We start from the raw sequence: 15,365 nt of genomic DNA, 5'->3' as shown, positions 1-15,365 counted from the left end.
AATAAATATAACAACAATAACGTTTTTTTTATTATTACGCCAGTAAGAGCACGATAACGCTATATCTAATAATAATCCGATATACACTAATAATAACAACAACAACACAACATCGACGAGCCAGGAGAACGGAGGAAAAGATTTATAAAGTATATAAAAGTACATTAAAAACTATATAAAGTCGTTCACGGACACTAATATTAGTCCCAATGGATCGTCAAGTCTTTGTACACAGCAAAAGTTTGTGGAAAAGATTGCGCAATAAATAGGATTCAAACTAAGTTTTAAGCTCACGTTTGAAGACCAAAAAGAGAGATTTGCACTTTGAGCATTTACACTTATGAATATGGTACTCTGCTAATATAAATATAAGATTAACATTTTTTTAAAAAATACAGTTTCTTTTTTTTTAAGATATATATTCTGTAAAACAAGAAAATGATCATTTCTATAGTCAAAAAGTAAAATAAATAAATAAATAAATAAATAAATAGGGTTCGTATAACAAGAAATGAATTAAAGAATGTCAGACCAGAATTTAACAGCGTGGGTCCAGTACCAAAACAAATGTAAGGAAGTTTCTGATCATGTATAATATACATATAAGGGTCATCCATCCATCCATCCATCCATCCATTTTTTATACCGCCTGTCCTACAGGGCCGCAGGCAAACAAAAATAACTGAGCAGCAGCAAAGGCATTCAAAGTAAACTTTCAATAAATCAACTAAAAGTAGGGCGTTCACATTACAGATATTCTTTAGAGATTTGTGAAACATCATCACCTCATTTTGGAGAGACAGATATCTGGGAGTGATTTTGAAGAACCTACAGTTATGTTTATAATATTTAGCTAACACCATAATGTCGTTAAGCATAAATTCAATTTAAAAATTTGCATTATTAATACCATGTTTTATATTTTTCTATCCCCAGTCAGGTATTAAATATTTCGTCTTTACACAAAGATGGAGGTCACCCTAAAATAAAACGAACGTTCCAGTGTTTCTATTACGGCTTCACAAAAAGTGCACATATTACAATCCCTATTAACTCTGTGTCTTAAGAACTCCTTACATGGGTAGATATCACTGATCATTTAGCCTTGAGTCAGATCGGAAAAGAGGGGTAGGTATTTTGTTCAAATTTTTCCACCTCATCCACAGAACAATCAAATACAAGATTTCTCTTTCTGACCTGAACAGGAAAAGATTCTGTGGACAGGACAGAGCCAAGAACCTTGTTGGTACACATTTTATCCAGAAACTTGTACCAAGAAATGACTACGATGTTTCACCGTACCTCCACAGGAGAGTAAACCAATGAGCTTATGATTAGTTGAGTGACACCAGAAGGAACAGCTTTGAGCTATGGTACTTATTTATTTTAGTGCAAGTGAAATTAGAATTTTTACAGAACTCATTGTGAGTAAAGAAGTTCCCAGGAAGTTAAACAGGTCAAGCCAGTCCATGTTTACTTTACATAAGCTTTAAAACAAAGACACTTATTTGAGGAAAACAGTCAAGTTTGGTGGGGATTTTAAGAATCTGCATTTATGTATAAAAATGACTAGAATGAATAAGAAATGTATATTTATATTTGCAATTTACCTACAGTTATATGTATATCTTAACCAATAAAATCCAAACCTACAAGCTTAAGCTTGCTTTAATAATATGCCATATTGTTTCCGTCATCAATTTCAAAAAAAAAGTTTCCAACTACATTTCCGGTAGCGCAACGCGGAAGTAGTATAAACAAATAAGAAGCGGTGGTCTCATCCGGGAACTTTGTCTGTACAATCCCTAACTATCTGGGTGGGTTGTTTTTTTTTTGTTTGTTTTTTTGTTTTTTTGTTTTTTTCTTTTTTTTTTAATCGTCTTCCTTAGCGATATAACGACGAATTAAACATCTAGTTTTTGTCCTTGTAAAAATTTAAAACAATATCGAAGCGCTAATGCTAACGGGAAGCTTACACTAACAATAGCAATGCGGGTGTTTATGGGATGTGTAGTTTTTTCGGCTTTGAGTACACCGTCGTCAGCAAAAACACACACTCTATCGAAATGCCGTTAGAACAGTGTATACGATGGCAAATCGGCGATTGAATATCTAACACAAGATGTAAAGCAAACAAAAATGCCTTTTTAAAAAGTTAGTTTACCAAAACTAATGTAGCAATCGCGTTTGGCAGCTGTGTGACGTCACGTCGAAGGCGTCCTGTTGAGCACTACGATTCCCATAATCCTTCAGGGGACACGTGACTGTCTCATGCCACACTGTCAGCTGCACCGCGGTGGAGAAAACCGGCAGATGGAATTCAGTGTTGTTTACGCTTCGGAGTCGAGTCACAGGTAAACACCTCATATCTATAGAGATATTTATTTAATAAAAAACAAAACAAAAAAGCTGTTATAAAGTCTTATTATTTACTTTACACCTTTTTAAATATCTTTATTAGAAGCTTCATGGTAGCGCTGTGTACTTTTTTGTGTTATTACACGATGTTTTTAACATTAATATCATGTCATATCATTATAGTACAGTCTGAGATTTTAAAAAAGGAGACTATACCTTTAGTTCGGATCTTTTACACAGAATTTAAGTGCATGTTGTGTAGCTTTAGAACTTTAGCTCTAAAAAAAAAAAAGTTCCAATTACGTTCTTTAAACGATTTTAAGGTACACTAGTTTCACGTTATCCACATTTCTAGATAAAATGTACGTATTAAAGGGTGAAGGTGCCACCCAAACGACAAGAAAAGGTACAGTTTAGTACCTTTTTTATCTGCTCTTCTTGATGGTCACATAACAGCTGGTCTCAGTAGTTATATGTGCATTACATTAATTAACCAGTGTTGTGTGTGTGTGTGTGTGTGTGGTGGTTAGGTGCAGAGATGTGTCCAGAGACGGAGAAGCTCACTGGCCTGATCGCAGCTACGTTCACGCCGCTCACTCCACAAGGGTACGATTTAGCAGTTTTGGTAATTAAGGACTGGCGCACGGTGGATTAGCGATTAGCGCGTAGAGGTCCGATGTGACGTGACGTGACGTGACGTGATGTGCTTTCTCTTCTTCTTCCCCCGTCCAGTGAGCTGAACCTGGCGGTGATCGGACCGTACGTCGACTACCTGCTGGAGAAGCAGAGCGTGCACAGTGTCTTCGGTGAGTCTCGGTCCTGCGTGCAGAGACCTAAAAGATAAAGCGTTTGCTCTTCTCTAATCTGTCCGACGCGTGTTTGGTCTAAGTGAACGGGACGACGGGTGAAGGCTGCTCTCTAACCGTGCAGGAACGGAAGCAGCTGGCGGAGGAATGGTGCCGTCAGGGCAAAGGGAAGTATGTTGGCCGACGATATCGAAATGTCTACGCGCCGTGTGCTGGAATAAAATTACAAACGTGCTTGCGGGGTTCATTTATTTATTTGTTTGTTTGTTTGTTTGTTTCAGACTGGACCGGGTCATCATTCACGTCGGCTGCCTGAGCGTAAAAGAATCTCAAGAACTGGTCAGCAGGGTTTTTATTTGATTTTTTTTCCCCTATATCTACAAACACACACACACACACACACCGTCAGTTCCAGTTCTCTTTCTATGTGGAAGTATCATAACCTACGTGCAGAAATTCCGTCCTTGTGCTTGTGGCAAACTTTTCGCAATAAGGAATGACGTTGTGGTTTCCTGTGTCTTGTGCAGGCACGTCACGCCGCGTCGGTAGGAGCCGACGCCATCGCAGTCATCTCGCCGTTTTTCTTCAAACCCAGTAATGCAGGTTTGGCGATTTGTTTTTTGCTTTGTTTTGTTTTTCCGATTCAAAAATCCAGTTTATTGTTCAAAAAAAACCAACATGAGATCCACTCAGTGAGACGTCCCAAAGTGATCTGAATCTAAGCACAGACTCGATGCCCTATTCATACAGTCTTCTCTTTAGGTTACGCACAGTTATCTCATTCTTTTGAAATCCCAATATGCTGTAATAATGTCTTTTTTGATTTCCCTTAAATCCTAGTTTTTCCCAATTTGATATACCATTAGAACCAACTTTTCACGCTCTGGAACTTCCCACCCTTAAAACCCATTTTCAGCCGTTGGATATCCGCTTATCTTCATGTTTTTCTTTCGGGTATTTAAATAAAATAAAAAAAATAAATAAAAATTTCCAAGGCCCTTGGACCAAAGTTCCTCACTGCACAAAACAGCATAGTGTAGTATAGGCTTGGATCGGAAGTCAGCGTCACTCTGATAGCATCGAGGTGTGTGTGTGTATACAGTATACACGTGAGGGAGAGTCAAACGGTCTGAAGGACCTTTACAACATCTGTATCGGTGGCATCGCACGGTGCACACGCAGCTGGAAAAATTTAACGAGGAAATCGTTAAAGAGGTCATGACGTGAGCAATCAAAGTTTCCTCGATCTTTTGACATGTAAGAGGAAGTTGTTCCATTAAAACGTCCTGCAAGTTTCATCGTTTAATCCGTCCTCCTCGGTGCAAAAAGAGCATTTATTTAAACCGGTTCCCAAAAAAAAAAAATACCGCCTCGTTTGGACGTGACGGGGTTTGTGACGTCGCACGGGCAAATACTTTTGCATACGACTGCCCCCGCAGCAAGACATCGATACCTACTATTACATCGTCGCACCGTCGGCCCCGCCCACTGGCGCTCGGTCGATGCCGATAGCCAATCACAGCACTGGGTGGTTACACTGAAGAATAATTTTTTATTTTTTTAAACATGTCATGACTTCTTTAAAAGTAGAAATAAAACACTAAGGTTTTCATTTTGACTCGGAACGTTTAATAAATAGTGATGTTAACGGTAGGTAAAGACCGGTTTGACGGCCGACGGGAGCAAAATTGGCTGTGCTGTCTGGGTGGGAGGGGCATACTGTGTTTCACCTGTCAATCACAGTGACTGACGGGTCACTCCTGGGTGTCTGTGAGCTCATGTATGTGGAAGAGGGCGGAGAGCGCTTTCCTCAGAGCGTGTTACACCGCCCGGTGACGTAGCGCGTTGGCCAGCGCTTCCCCGGTTGGAAGTGGTCACGTGATGGGGGAGAGCTGGCGGGTTAAGACCTGGATTTTGATTGGTCAGCTGAATCCCGTCGTTTGTTTAATTTGCGGACTTTCTAATAAAACCGCTGTTTTTCCTCAGAGGCGTTACGGATGTTTCTGAAGGAAGTGGGTTCGGCAGCTCCACAGCTTCCTCTCTACTATTATCACTTACCCAGCATGACTGGAGTGAAGCGTACGTCTCACACACACACACACACACACACACACACACACACACACACTTAAATGAATCCCTTTTCCGTACTTTCCTTTAAAATCCTCTCCCTTCTTCTCCGTTCTCTTGCCATTCCCTTTCCCTCCATTTTTTTTTCCTTCCCTTTTTCATATACGTTCCTCTCCTTTCGTTTCTTCTCCTCCTTTCACTCATCCTTTTGTCTCGGATTCTTTCCCTTTTTCCTTCCTTCTCTCTTCTCTTCTTTTTCTCTCTAATTTTTCCTCTCTTCTGTTTTATTATCCTATTCCTTACATTTTTTTTCCTTTACTTCCTTATACATTCCTCTTCTCTCCTCTCCTCCCTTTTCTTTTTTGCATTCTCGAATCTATTATCTTTTTATCCCTTTTTTTTTTAAATGATTCAGTTCTGCTCCGCTTCTGTCTTCTTTTTTTCAGTCCTTTCATTCGTCTTCTTACCTGTTTACGCGTTTTCCGTTTCTTTTTCTTACCCATCCTTCTTCTTTGTTCTCTCATAACTTTGTCTTCTTCTTGTCTCTTCCCCGATTCATTTCTTCTCTTGTTTTGTTCTTTTCTCCTTCCTTTTGACTTTTTCCTCCTGTTCTCTTTTTTTTCCCCCTCTCCTTTTTCCTCTTGTTCTCGTTTTCCTTCATTCTTTCTTCTCTTTTACACTCCTTACTGCTTTTATTCCTTCTTTTTTTCCCCCCCTTTTATCTTAACCCCTTTTTCTATTATTTTATCCTTTCTTCTCTTTCATCCTCATACTCTCTACTCTTCTCTTCTCTTCTCCGTTCCATTCCTTTCTCTTACTGTATCTTCTATATTATTTGCTTCCCCTCTATTTCACCGTCTCCTCCTTTCACTTCTTCACCTCTCATCGTTTTCTCTCTCTCTCTGTCCTCGTAGTGAACGTGAGTGAGGTTCTGGAGGGCATCGAGAAGCAGATCCCCTCGTTCAGAGGGGTGAAGTTCAGCGGCGTGGATTTAAGAGATCTGGGACGGTGCATCAATTACTGCTGTCTTCGCGGTTGGTCCGTCCTCTACGGAGTGGACGAGGTTTATTTATTTTTCCTTATGTGAACACACTTCACAAACGCAAGTAGTTGTTTGTTTTGTTTTGTGTTTTTTTAATATAGTTCTGTGTTCTTGATTTGATTCGTTAGCAACTGCTGGGAGCCTTGCCGCTGGGAGTCGACGGTGCCGTGGGAAGGTCTGAATTTATTATTGAATTTCTGCTTCAAAGTAATTAAAACGATTCGAAAACGAAGACTTGACACGGTGTGGAGTCAGGATAAAGAAAACGGACGTTTCTCGATCCGTCGGGGATTTCCGAACTGTTCGATTTGATCGGCTGAGACCTACGCCGGTCTGTTCACTGGAAAAGTGAAAGCGGTCGCATTTTAAAAGCCTTTGACATGATCACAGTAATTCCTTCACCGTGTGTTTCTGTCTAGAGATTCTCTCAGAAATCCCAAGCAGCATCGGGGTAGTGTAGAAACGAACACTCTTATTCCCTGTGAAATAGACACGCCGTTGTGGCGTCTGTCAAATAAGTAACGTTTGCTTAACGAGGTCATATTTCTCGGAGACTCCTAGATAAAGCTGAATTAATTGTGAGATCAAAATGTTTTTTTTCTTTACACGATATCATCATCATTACACATACAGTTTTTCACTACTGCACTGTATTTATTTATTTATTTATTCATTCCCCCCATTCCCTGTCTCTTTCCTCGGCAGTACGTACAATTACGCGGGTAACGTCATGAACAGGATGCTGAGTGCGTACGAAAAAGGAGACCTTCTTCTCGCTCAAACCCTCCAGGTGTGTCTCGGTCCATGTTTTCCAGCCTTAACGCCATCCTCTCTTTCTTTCTTTTTTTTTTTTTCCCCCTTCCTTTTTTTTCTTTTCCTTTTTTCCCCCTGCGCTCTCTCTGAGTTAATAAATCTCAAAGCTTTATCTCTGACAAAGTGTTACAAAGTGCTGACACTGGAGACTCCTTCCATAAATGCTAAATACACATCTCTTTATAGAAAACTTCACCATGCCAACGATTAAACGTGCTCCAGCCCCTGCGAACGAGCCGTTACTATAGAAACGACACCGTATTAGAACGAGCACGTTGATATATCTGCTGTCAGAGGACAGATGATTGTTATAGAAAATTAATCAGCATCTTCTGGCCAATCACGATCCAGCATTCCGCAACAGGGACACGCAGAGTGTTCCTCAAGGGCAGGGGCTCAAATGTTTAAAAAAAATAAATAAAACATAAAAAAGGCTATATCACTAAAGATCTAATTTGACTACTTTACTAACTTTTAATTTAACTCCATATTCTTATCACCCTGGTAGACACTGAAAGCAGACTGTGTGCGTGGTCACAATAATGAATATGCGAACGACACTACTAATATAACCTAATGGTATTTTTATTTTTACTTCCATAGAAAGAATTACAACAAAACGGCAACTTTTCGTTGAGATGAATCCGAAGAACCTTTAAAAGAACGTTTTAAACATTACGAAATAAAACACACCAAAAAAAACAAACAAAAAAAAAAACCTACAGTGTTATCTTTACAAATGGAAAGGGCAGGGGCTCGAGGCCCCAGAGCGCCCCCTTCTGCACGTCCCTGTTCAGCAACGCTGTGGTATACAGCAAACTATACTATAACATGTGACACATGACCGTTTATTTCCAAACCTCTACGTCTAGCTTACGCATTTTGTGCAGATTAAGCCGTCCTGGTCTCCTTAAGCAAATTTCTGTGGTATACGAGGAATCGCACACTTCCGGGCATGCTAGTGAATCATAATAACCGACGTCTGGGTGGTAGAAGTAAATCTTCTTTGCACGCCCACATCGTTTTTTCCCCATAACAGCGCACCCTCAAGTATTCTTCTTCTTACCTGTATTTGTCTGTCTTGTTTTTCTTTTCAGGTTAAGTTGAAGGACACCATCACGTTCGCAACGAGTCTGGGTGAGGTCCTAGATCACAAAGCCCATTATACACCTAAAAATAGAAATTAAAAATATCAGCCTCCCATTTTTTTTTTTCAAACAATGTTAGTTGTGTATATTTGTCTTCCGCTCCTTCTCTAGGCTTCGACCTGGCCATGAACAAGCAGATGATGAGTTTGAGTTCCGGCCTGCCGATGGGTCCTCCGAGGCTGCCTCTGCTTCCGTGGCCTTCTGATACCATTCAGGACGTCGTTAAGAAACTCCAGCAGGACATGGGAGACCTGTCCTAAATAAAACAACAGCGCTGTGATATATCAGCCACACTAAATACGCGCAGGTCGTTGGGGTACTACATGTTTGATCGATACTTCAGCGAAAGAAAAAAAAAAGACTAATCTAGCCAGTAATACAGGAATCTACTGTACTTATCAAGATGTAGTTTTATGTAACACTTGATACGTTTTTAATATTTTGTAACATGTACATGAAGCAGGCCTCGTGAAAGCCGGAACAGGTTTCTTCCTTTCATGGAGTTTCATTGGACACACACTGAGAAATAAACGATAACAAATTCGCCAGCGAGGAAGAAAGATACAAACTGCGAGTGAGAAATGTGTGCTCGGTGATTTCCCACAGGCGCGAGGTACATCCGCTCGTCCTGGTTTCTTTGATCGATACACACGAGTACTCTCTTATATCTTCTACGTTAATTATACATGACTCGATTATACTTTGATTCAAAACATTCCATACATCAATCGCAACATAATCCTGTGCTTAATGTGTTTAAATGCCGGTTGAAGGTTAAGTCGCTCTCTTCGTGGTTGAAATACGTTTCGAAGTCATTATTACGCCTTTTCTGGGTTAAAACATTTCTTAACGCTTTGACTGATTGATTATTTTAACTCTTGATCCAACGGATTATATCGTAATCACGTTTCAAACCAACGTCTGATCAGAGAAGTTCTTCGACATGAGGCGTAAACACTGATGGGGAGAACAGCAAGGTTACACACATTTTATTAGTACTGTATTAGCTTGAAATGGTTGCTGTTTTTATATTTCACACAGATATCAGATATAAACTAATATACAGTATATACTACTCAATCGTTTAGTAAATCATGTAACACGTCTGTTTTCTCAACTGCTATTAACCCTCACTGATAAAATGACTCCAGCTCCGTACATCCATCCATCTTCTATACCGCTTTATCCTTTTCAGGGTCACGGGGAAACCTGGAGTCTATCCCAGGGAGCATCGGGTACGAGGCGGGGTACACCCTGGACAGGGTGCTAATCCATCGCAGGGCACGATCACATACACACTCACACACCCGTTCATACACTACGGACACTTTGGACACTCCAATCAGCCTACCATGCATGTCTTTGGACAGGGGGAGGAAACCGGAGTACCCGGAGGAAACCCCCGCAGCACGGAGATAATCTTATTTTTATTATAAGTTTTGGTGGGGGTTCGTGTTTTGGGGGGTTTTTTGGGTTGGTTTTTGTATTTTACTTGTAGGTTTGTAAATTAAGGATGTGCCTTCTGTGTAATTTTGGGGGAGAGGGGGGTATGGAACAGTCATTAATATGGCGTAATGAAATATCATCCTCGACTTCAGTTAAACGGTTATTCTGAATTCCAGCTCGGTAATTCACCTCGCAGTCCTGACTGCTGACACAATTCAGCACTTTTTTCAGATCAGATGCGGATTGGGATCTCTAAATCTCAGACTGACTGCCAGTGCAGTGATGATTGACAGTGAATCTGTGTGTATCGTCTCCATATAACCGGGTTTATTTAGTGTACTGTACCTGTTGCGTATATTCCTTTCTCACTAGGAGATAAAATACTTCTGATCACTGTTAACGTGTTTATACAAATGTCGTTTCATTTCAGTATAATAAATGAAAATTTATTTTATACAATTGTATAAAAAAAATAAATCAAATATAACGCTTCTGTCATAAATTCCTGGAAGTGAAATAATGCACACTAATAATAATAATAAGAAGAAGAAGAAGAAAAGTATATCTGCTTACAGAGGTCTTTTCATTGTTTATTTATTTACTTATTTATTCTAAGTCTATCTATTTCTTGATTGTGTTCTCGTAAAGCGCAGTATCTTAAATATCTCCTAGCACAAACTCCTCACTGGAATAAAGTTGGTGTGACGTCGGACGTTCGATATTCGCGCGTACGCGGAAGTTAACGGACCGTCTCTAAAGTTACATACGACATTGTTATACACGTTTCTAACTTCAGTAGCATCTGAAGGGAATGACTTACGGTCATATAACCGACCGTAGAGTGTTCGTCTAGGTGTCAGCTATAATGCACACCTCTCAGATTTTTGATATTGAACAAAATAAACTATTAAATCATATGTAAATTTGATATGAATTTCACTACCGAATGGGCGCCCATTGTAATGTCCGTTGTAAACAAAGTCTCCATAGTCGCCACCGCAGCGCCATCTGCAGGCGAGATCATGACAGCACACACACATATATATATGTATGAATATATATATACATATATAAATTATTTCATTAATAGGACATCTATTTTTTGAAGAAAACCATTCAATCCAGTACGGGTCATTCTGACCCCCTTTATGCATTCGTGAAGTTTTTTTGGTTCATGCATTGTAGGGTTAAATATCAAAAATCTTAAGAGTCGTGCGTCATACCTGACACCCAGTCGAATACTTTACAGTAGGTTGTGTGACTGTACATCATTCCCTTCAAACGCTATTGAGCTTTAAACCATGGTATATTCTGTGTATGAGCCCATGCAGTAATAAAATACATGGCAATTTTTATATATGATTTAATAGTTTAATTTGTTCAATATCAAAAATCTGAGAGGTGTGCATTATAGCCGACACCTAGACGAACACTCTACGGTCGGTTATATGACCGTAAGTCATCCCCTTCAGATGCTACTGAAGTTAGAAACGTGTATAACAATGTCGTATGTAACTTTAGAGACGGTCCGTTAATTTCCGCGTCTGCGCGAATATCGAACGTCCGACGACACACCAACTTTATTCCAGTGAACTCCTCTGTAAATACGATTAACTTTTCATGTCGGTTATATAAACAGTGAAGCCAGTTCTCGGAAATGTTAAAAAGCACTTAACGTCTATACGAACATGATTTACAGATGGAAAATCGTTTAAACGGACATTTAAAAGAAAAGAACAAAAAAAAAAAAAAGTTGGAAGTACTCATTGGAAGTACTTTGTTTTTCACTGAAGCGTTATCGGTCCTGAAGGCTTCATCACTTTCGGTAGAAATGTCTGCCAAATGAACATGCCAAATGAAATGTCTGCCAAATGAACAAACATGACGCTTTATTTACTTCTTCTAGACGTTCGTGATAAATTGTGTGTCTGAAAACCTTCATAAACACTCTCTCTATCTCTCTCTCTCTCGATTCCATCCCACAGGGGGAATAATTCTGCAGACTGTGAAATTTCCTGAGTTTGGGATCAAGTTCAAGTATTCGATTTGGAAAAACCTAGAAGCTTTCTACTCTGACTTTTCCAAACGTCAAGCCAATTTAAAGATGTTTCTGATTTGGATGACTGAGAGAGCGAGATAAAGTGAGAGAGAGACACACACACACACACACACACACACACAGTATCTAGAAGGTGGAGTGTGTTTTGACCAATGAGCTACAGAAACACACACAAACGCACAGTTTCCTTCTCGTAGTCAGGTCGGTTAGTCGGTTTTAGACTGAAACGCAGTGTAAATTACTCTGTGAGCTCCGTTTTAGTGCTCGTGTTGTGGCAGCACTATGGTCTCGAGTGTTTTGTGGATCTCGGCTGCGACGCTGGCGTTTCTGTGCCTCACGGAGCCAGGTTCTGGGTATGTGTTGCTGTATGAAGGAGAAAAATGTGGAGAACACATCCAGAGCGGGTGCGAATCCGGTCTCATCTGCCTGCCTGACACTCCCACGCCCGATTTATTCAACGCAGAAGGAGTGTGCACCAGTGAGTACAATGTTTATTACTACGCATCCACAAATACACTCCTCCTGCCCCTGTATCGTCAGTGTTTAAGGACTGTCCGCGTATCTATTTCGTCGTTTTACAAAGTTTCACTGCTTCTAACCAGTTTGTGTCGGCGTTCGATTGAACATGTCATTCCGCACCAACAGGACAGCGTGGCGTTTTTAAATACGTCGCTGTGGTAGATCATTTCTCCCGCTTTATGCTGCATTTCCCAGGGGTTCCGGGTTGTAACTGCTCCGAGTTCCAGTGTTTGCCGCGGCAAGGCTGTCGAGGCCATCAGGTGATCGATCCGTGCGGGTGTTGTACACACTGCGCCAAGACTAAGGGGCAGGTGTGTGGCGGGCCGAGCTGGAAATACGGTAACTGTGAACCGAATTTGGTTTGCGCTCTTGTCGTGGGGCTCGATTCGGCCAGACCTCCACAGATGGGCGTGTGCAAAGGTACTACTGCTGCTACATATACTGCATATAACTCCTTATACCTTCGTTATAAAAAGAAAATCAAATGACACGTGAGAATAAAGCGAACAAATCCATGCTTCATTGTTACATTAATGATTCACTGTACATTTCTGTTCTATCGTCATTGCTCTCTCTCTCTCTCTCTCTCTCTCTCTCTCTCTCTCAGCGATACCAAATCATCTAAAAAAAATCTTCCCCGTTCCTCTTTGTCCCGTTCAAACCGGTTGCAACGTGCACGTTGGGAATTGTGACTGTTATTCAGACCAGGCCTGTGACGCATCGTTCAGTTACAGCTCCTACGAAGCCTGCTATAAAATACTAATGGGTGACACACACACACACACACACACACACACAACCAGCCACAGAAATTCTAACACACACACACACACACACACACACACACTTGTTCACGTAACAGCCATATTCCCAGTTAAGTTGTGGCCACGGTGAAGAGTTATTCTTAGAGTTGAGGACCTCGGAATATCGAGCTCTTTCGACTTGAACATATGAGGTGTTTCATTAGCATAGCGGTGGGAGATAATACTGCATTCAACTAAAGGTCATAACCAAGGGAAAAACACGGAGGTGTCAGCGCACAGAGGTAGAACAATATTAAACAGTGAAATTAAAACGAATATCGCAGCTAAAACGGTTAATGACAATATATCAAGCGAAATAATTCAACATATGAAAACTTTAACCCGCACACACGAATGTTCACTCACCCATACGTCATACATGCTAAACCTTTAAAGTGGCTCGTTATCTCAGAATTCTCACTGACGACGTTTACACGGACGGCAGTAATCTAATTACTGAGCTTATTCTGAATAAGACGATATTCTGATTCAGGTGTTTACATGAGTCGCTTTTAGAATACTCCTTTCATGTTCCTGTGTTACGTGTTCTAGAACATAGAGCGATTAACGGTACACGTCATTACGTCCCCGCGCCACGCCGTCCGACGTTCCCTCCAGAATTTCACGTATCGACGTACAGTTGGTCTTCGTTATGGGACCGTGTACAGTTTTGGGTGTTTCATGTTTAATTTTACGAACGCTTCAAGTGCGGTTAATTATTTGTCGTGCCGTACGTGCAAACAGACGACCGATTGAAGCCGTGGGCTGCGTCCCGAACCGCGTACTTACCGTCTATATAGTAGCCGAGATACGTGTATTTCTCCTACTATATAGCAGGCAAGTACGCGGTTTGGGACGCAGCCGTGCTCTCTCGTTCGCCGTCAAACGGTCGAGCGCTGCCGTGTGTGTACGTGTCCTGTCTCACAATGCGCTGAAAACTCCCACACGACGTTAACAGTGTGATTAAGGCGTGTACGTGTCTGTAACGCACGTCGATAACGCGACTAAAACAGGAATACTCCACACGTCTTAATTCCATTCGTGTTTACTCCGAGTATGACTTTAATCGGATTAAGGTCGTCAATAATCTCTGTTTACATGCTAGTTTCTTAATCAGAGTATCGTCTTAATCGGGTTCATATCGGATTATCGTCGTCCGTGTGAACGTACTGAATAAAACCTTCTTTCCCCTCCCCTCTAAGCTTCCTTGATGTTTGACTATTATACCAACGATATGGAATCGCCTCCCAAACCAGAGGTACCTGCATATGTGTGTAAGGAGTGGAGCTGTGAGGTTCAGGCCTGCGAGTGTGTGTGTCAATATAGAAAATGTGACCACAGGACAGCTCCACTTAACGGGGCCGCCTGCTGTGACGTACTGAGTAAGAACGCATCTTTTCCCGCACGAAGTTTGATTAATAGTGATACTTTGAGGTTAGTCTTAAACAGCTCACTCACACTGTGACTTGTTGATTGGAAATTCTCTCTCTCTCTCTCTCTCTCTCTCTCTCCCCCTGCCTCTCTCAGAGGAATCTGGGTGCCGTAATATGTCGTGTCCTGGGACTCCCACTCTGGCTTGTCCGGCAGACTCCTTCATTAGTGAGCCCCACAGCGAACCCGGTCACTGCTGCCCTGTTGTGCCTGCTATGTGCACCTGCGACTTCCAGACCTGCGCTCCAAAACCCACATACTGCCCTAACCGCGGACTTCCCCAACTCGTCGCGAATGGAAACGGCCACCCGGGGACCTGCTGCGACCGCTACGAGTGTGTGAAAGAAGGAGATTAATTAGGATACGCACTCCACACACACACACACACACACACACACACTCTCTCTTTACTTTACGAGACCTATAGCAGCTTATTGCTCTAAGCTTTGTATTCATGCCTTAAAAAGTCGAATCATTTATCGTGATGTATTAAACCAGACCTGTTATACAATTCATTAAAGGAAAGGGAAATGCCTTGCATCAGAAATTCCTGTTTGTGGTCTTTTCAGTGTGAAAGTAAACCCTGATTCCTCCTCGTTCCTCATTCCTGGTCCTTCTCTGACCCTGAACCCCATTTCTGACCCTGCTCCCGGCCCACGAGTCACCGATTCTGTCCCGAGTACGTCGCTAAAAGGAGCGCTGGATCCGGTTACGGTTCTCAGAGAGACGGAAAGTTCTGAGACGTCATGCAGACACGCCAGCCTCAAACAAAATGCCAGCTATCTTCTTCCTCTCATCTTCTTCTTCTGAGATGTCAGCACCCCTGGATCCAACCTGAACATCAGTATCTATCCCTGTAAGTCCGATTCA

General features: G+C 41.4%; 1 protein-coding gene across 2 annotated transcripts; it reads left to right on the top strand.

The window, feature by feature from the left end:
* Positions 1-1,740: 1,740 nt before the first annotated feature.
* On the top strand, positions 1,741-15,042 carry npl (N-acetylneuraminate pyruvate lyase (dihydrodipicolinate synthase)). 2 transcript variants are annotated; one of them, XM_053625995.1, is made up of 16 exons: positions 1,741-2,354; positions 2,889-2,964; positions 3,091-3,164; positions 3,248-3,335; positions 3,446-3,503; positions 3,692-3,767; positions 5,151-5,243; positions 6,149-6,297; positions 6,405-6,451; positions 6,982-7,066; positions 8,187-8,226; positions 8,349-12,220; positions 12,457-12,681; positions 12,869-13,027; positions 14,267-14,446; positions 14,592-15,042. In XM_053625995.1, exons 2-12 carry the CDS (start codon positions 2,897-2,899, stop codon positions 8,495-8,497), a joined length of 927 nt encoding a protein of 308 aa, XP_053481970.1. In that variant the 5' UTR covers positions 1,741-2,354; positions 2,889-2,896; the 3' UTR covers positions 8,498-12,220; positions 12,457-12,681; positions 12,869-13,027; positions 14,267-14,446; positions 14,592-15,042. The 2 variants fall into 2 exon arrangements, with proteins under 2 accessions (XP_053481970.1, XP_053481969.1); XM_053625994.1 differs by lacking the exons at positions 1,741-2,354; positions 2,889-2,964; positions 3,091-3,164; ... (6 more) ...; positions 6,982-7,066; positions 8,187-8,226 and having other exon boundaries at positions 11,216-12,220.
* Positions 15,043-15,365: the final 323 nt, after the last annotated feature.

This window comes from Ictalurus furcatus, chromosome 5, assembly GCF_023375685.1.
Source record: "Ictalurus furcatus strain D&B chromosome 5, Billie_1.0, whole genome shotgun sequence".
NCBI lineage: Eukaryota > Metazoa > Chordata > Actinopteri > Siluriformes > Ictaluridae > Ictalurus > Ictalurus furcatus.
Note: the sequence above shows the minus strand (reverse complement) of the source record. Positions and strands in the feature narration are given on the sequence as shown.

Coding starts and splice junctions, on each gene's coding strand:
- npl (XM_053625994.1), top strand. CDS start 12,025: ATGGTCTCGAGTGTTTTGTGGATCTCGGCTGCGACGCTGGCGTTTCTG. Junction 12,221..12,456: donor CGCAGAAGGAGTGTGCACCA/GTGAGTACAATG, acceptor TGCATTTCCCAG/GGGTTCCGGGTTGTAACTGC. Junction 13,028..14,266: donor CTGCTATAAAATACTAATGG/GTGACACACACA, acceptor CTCCCCTCTAAG/CTTCCTTGATGTTTGACTAT.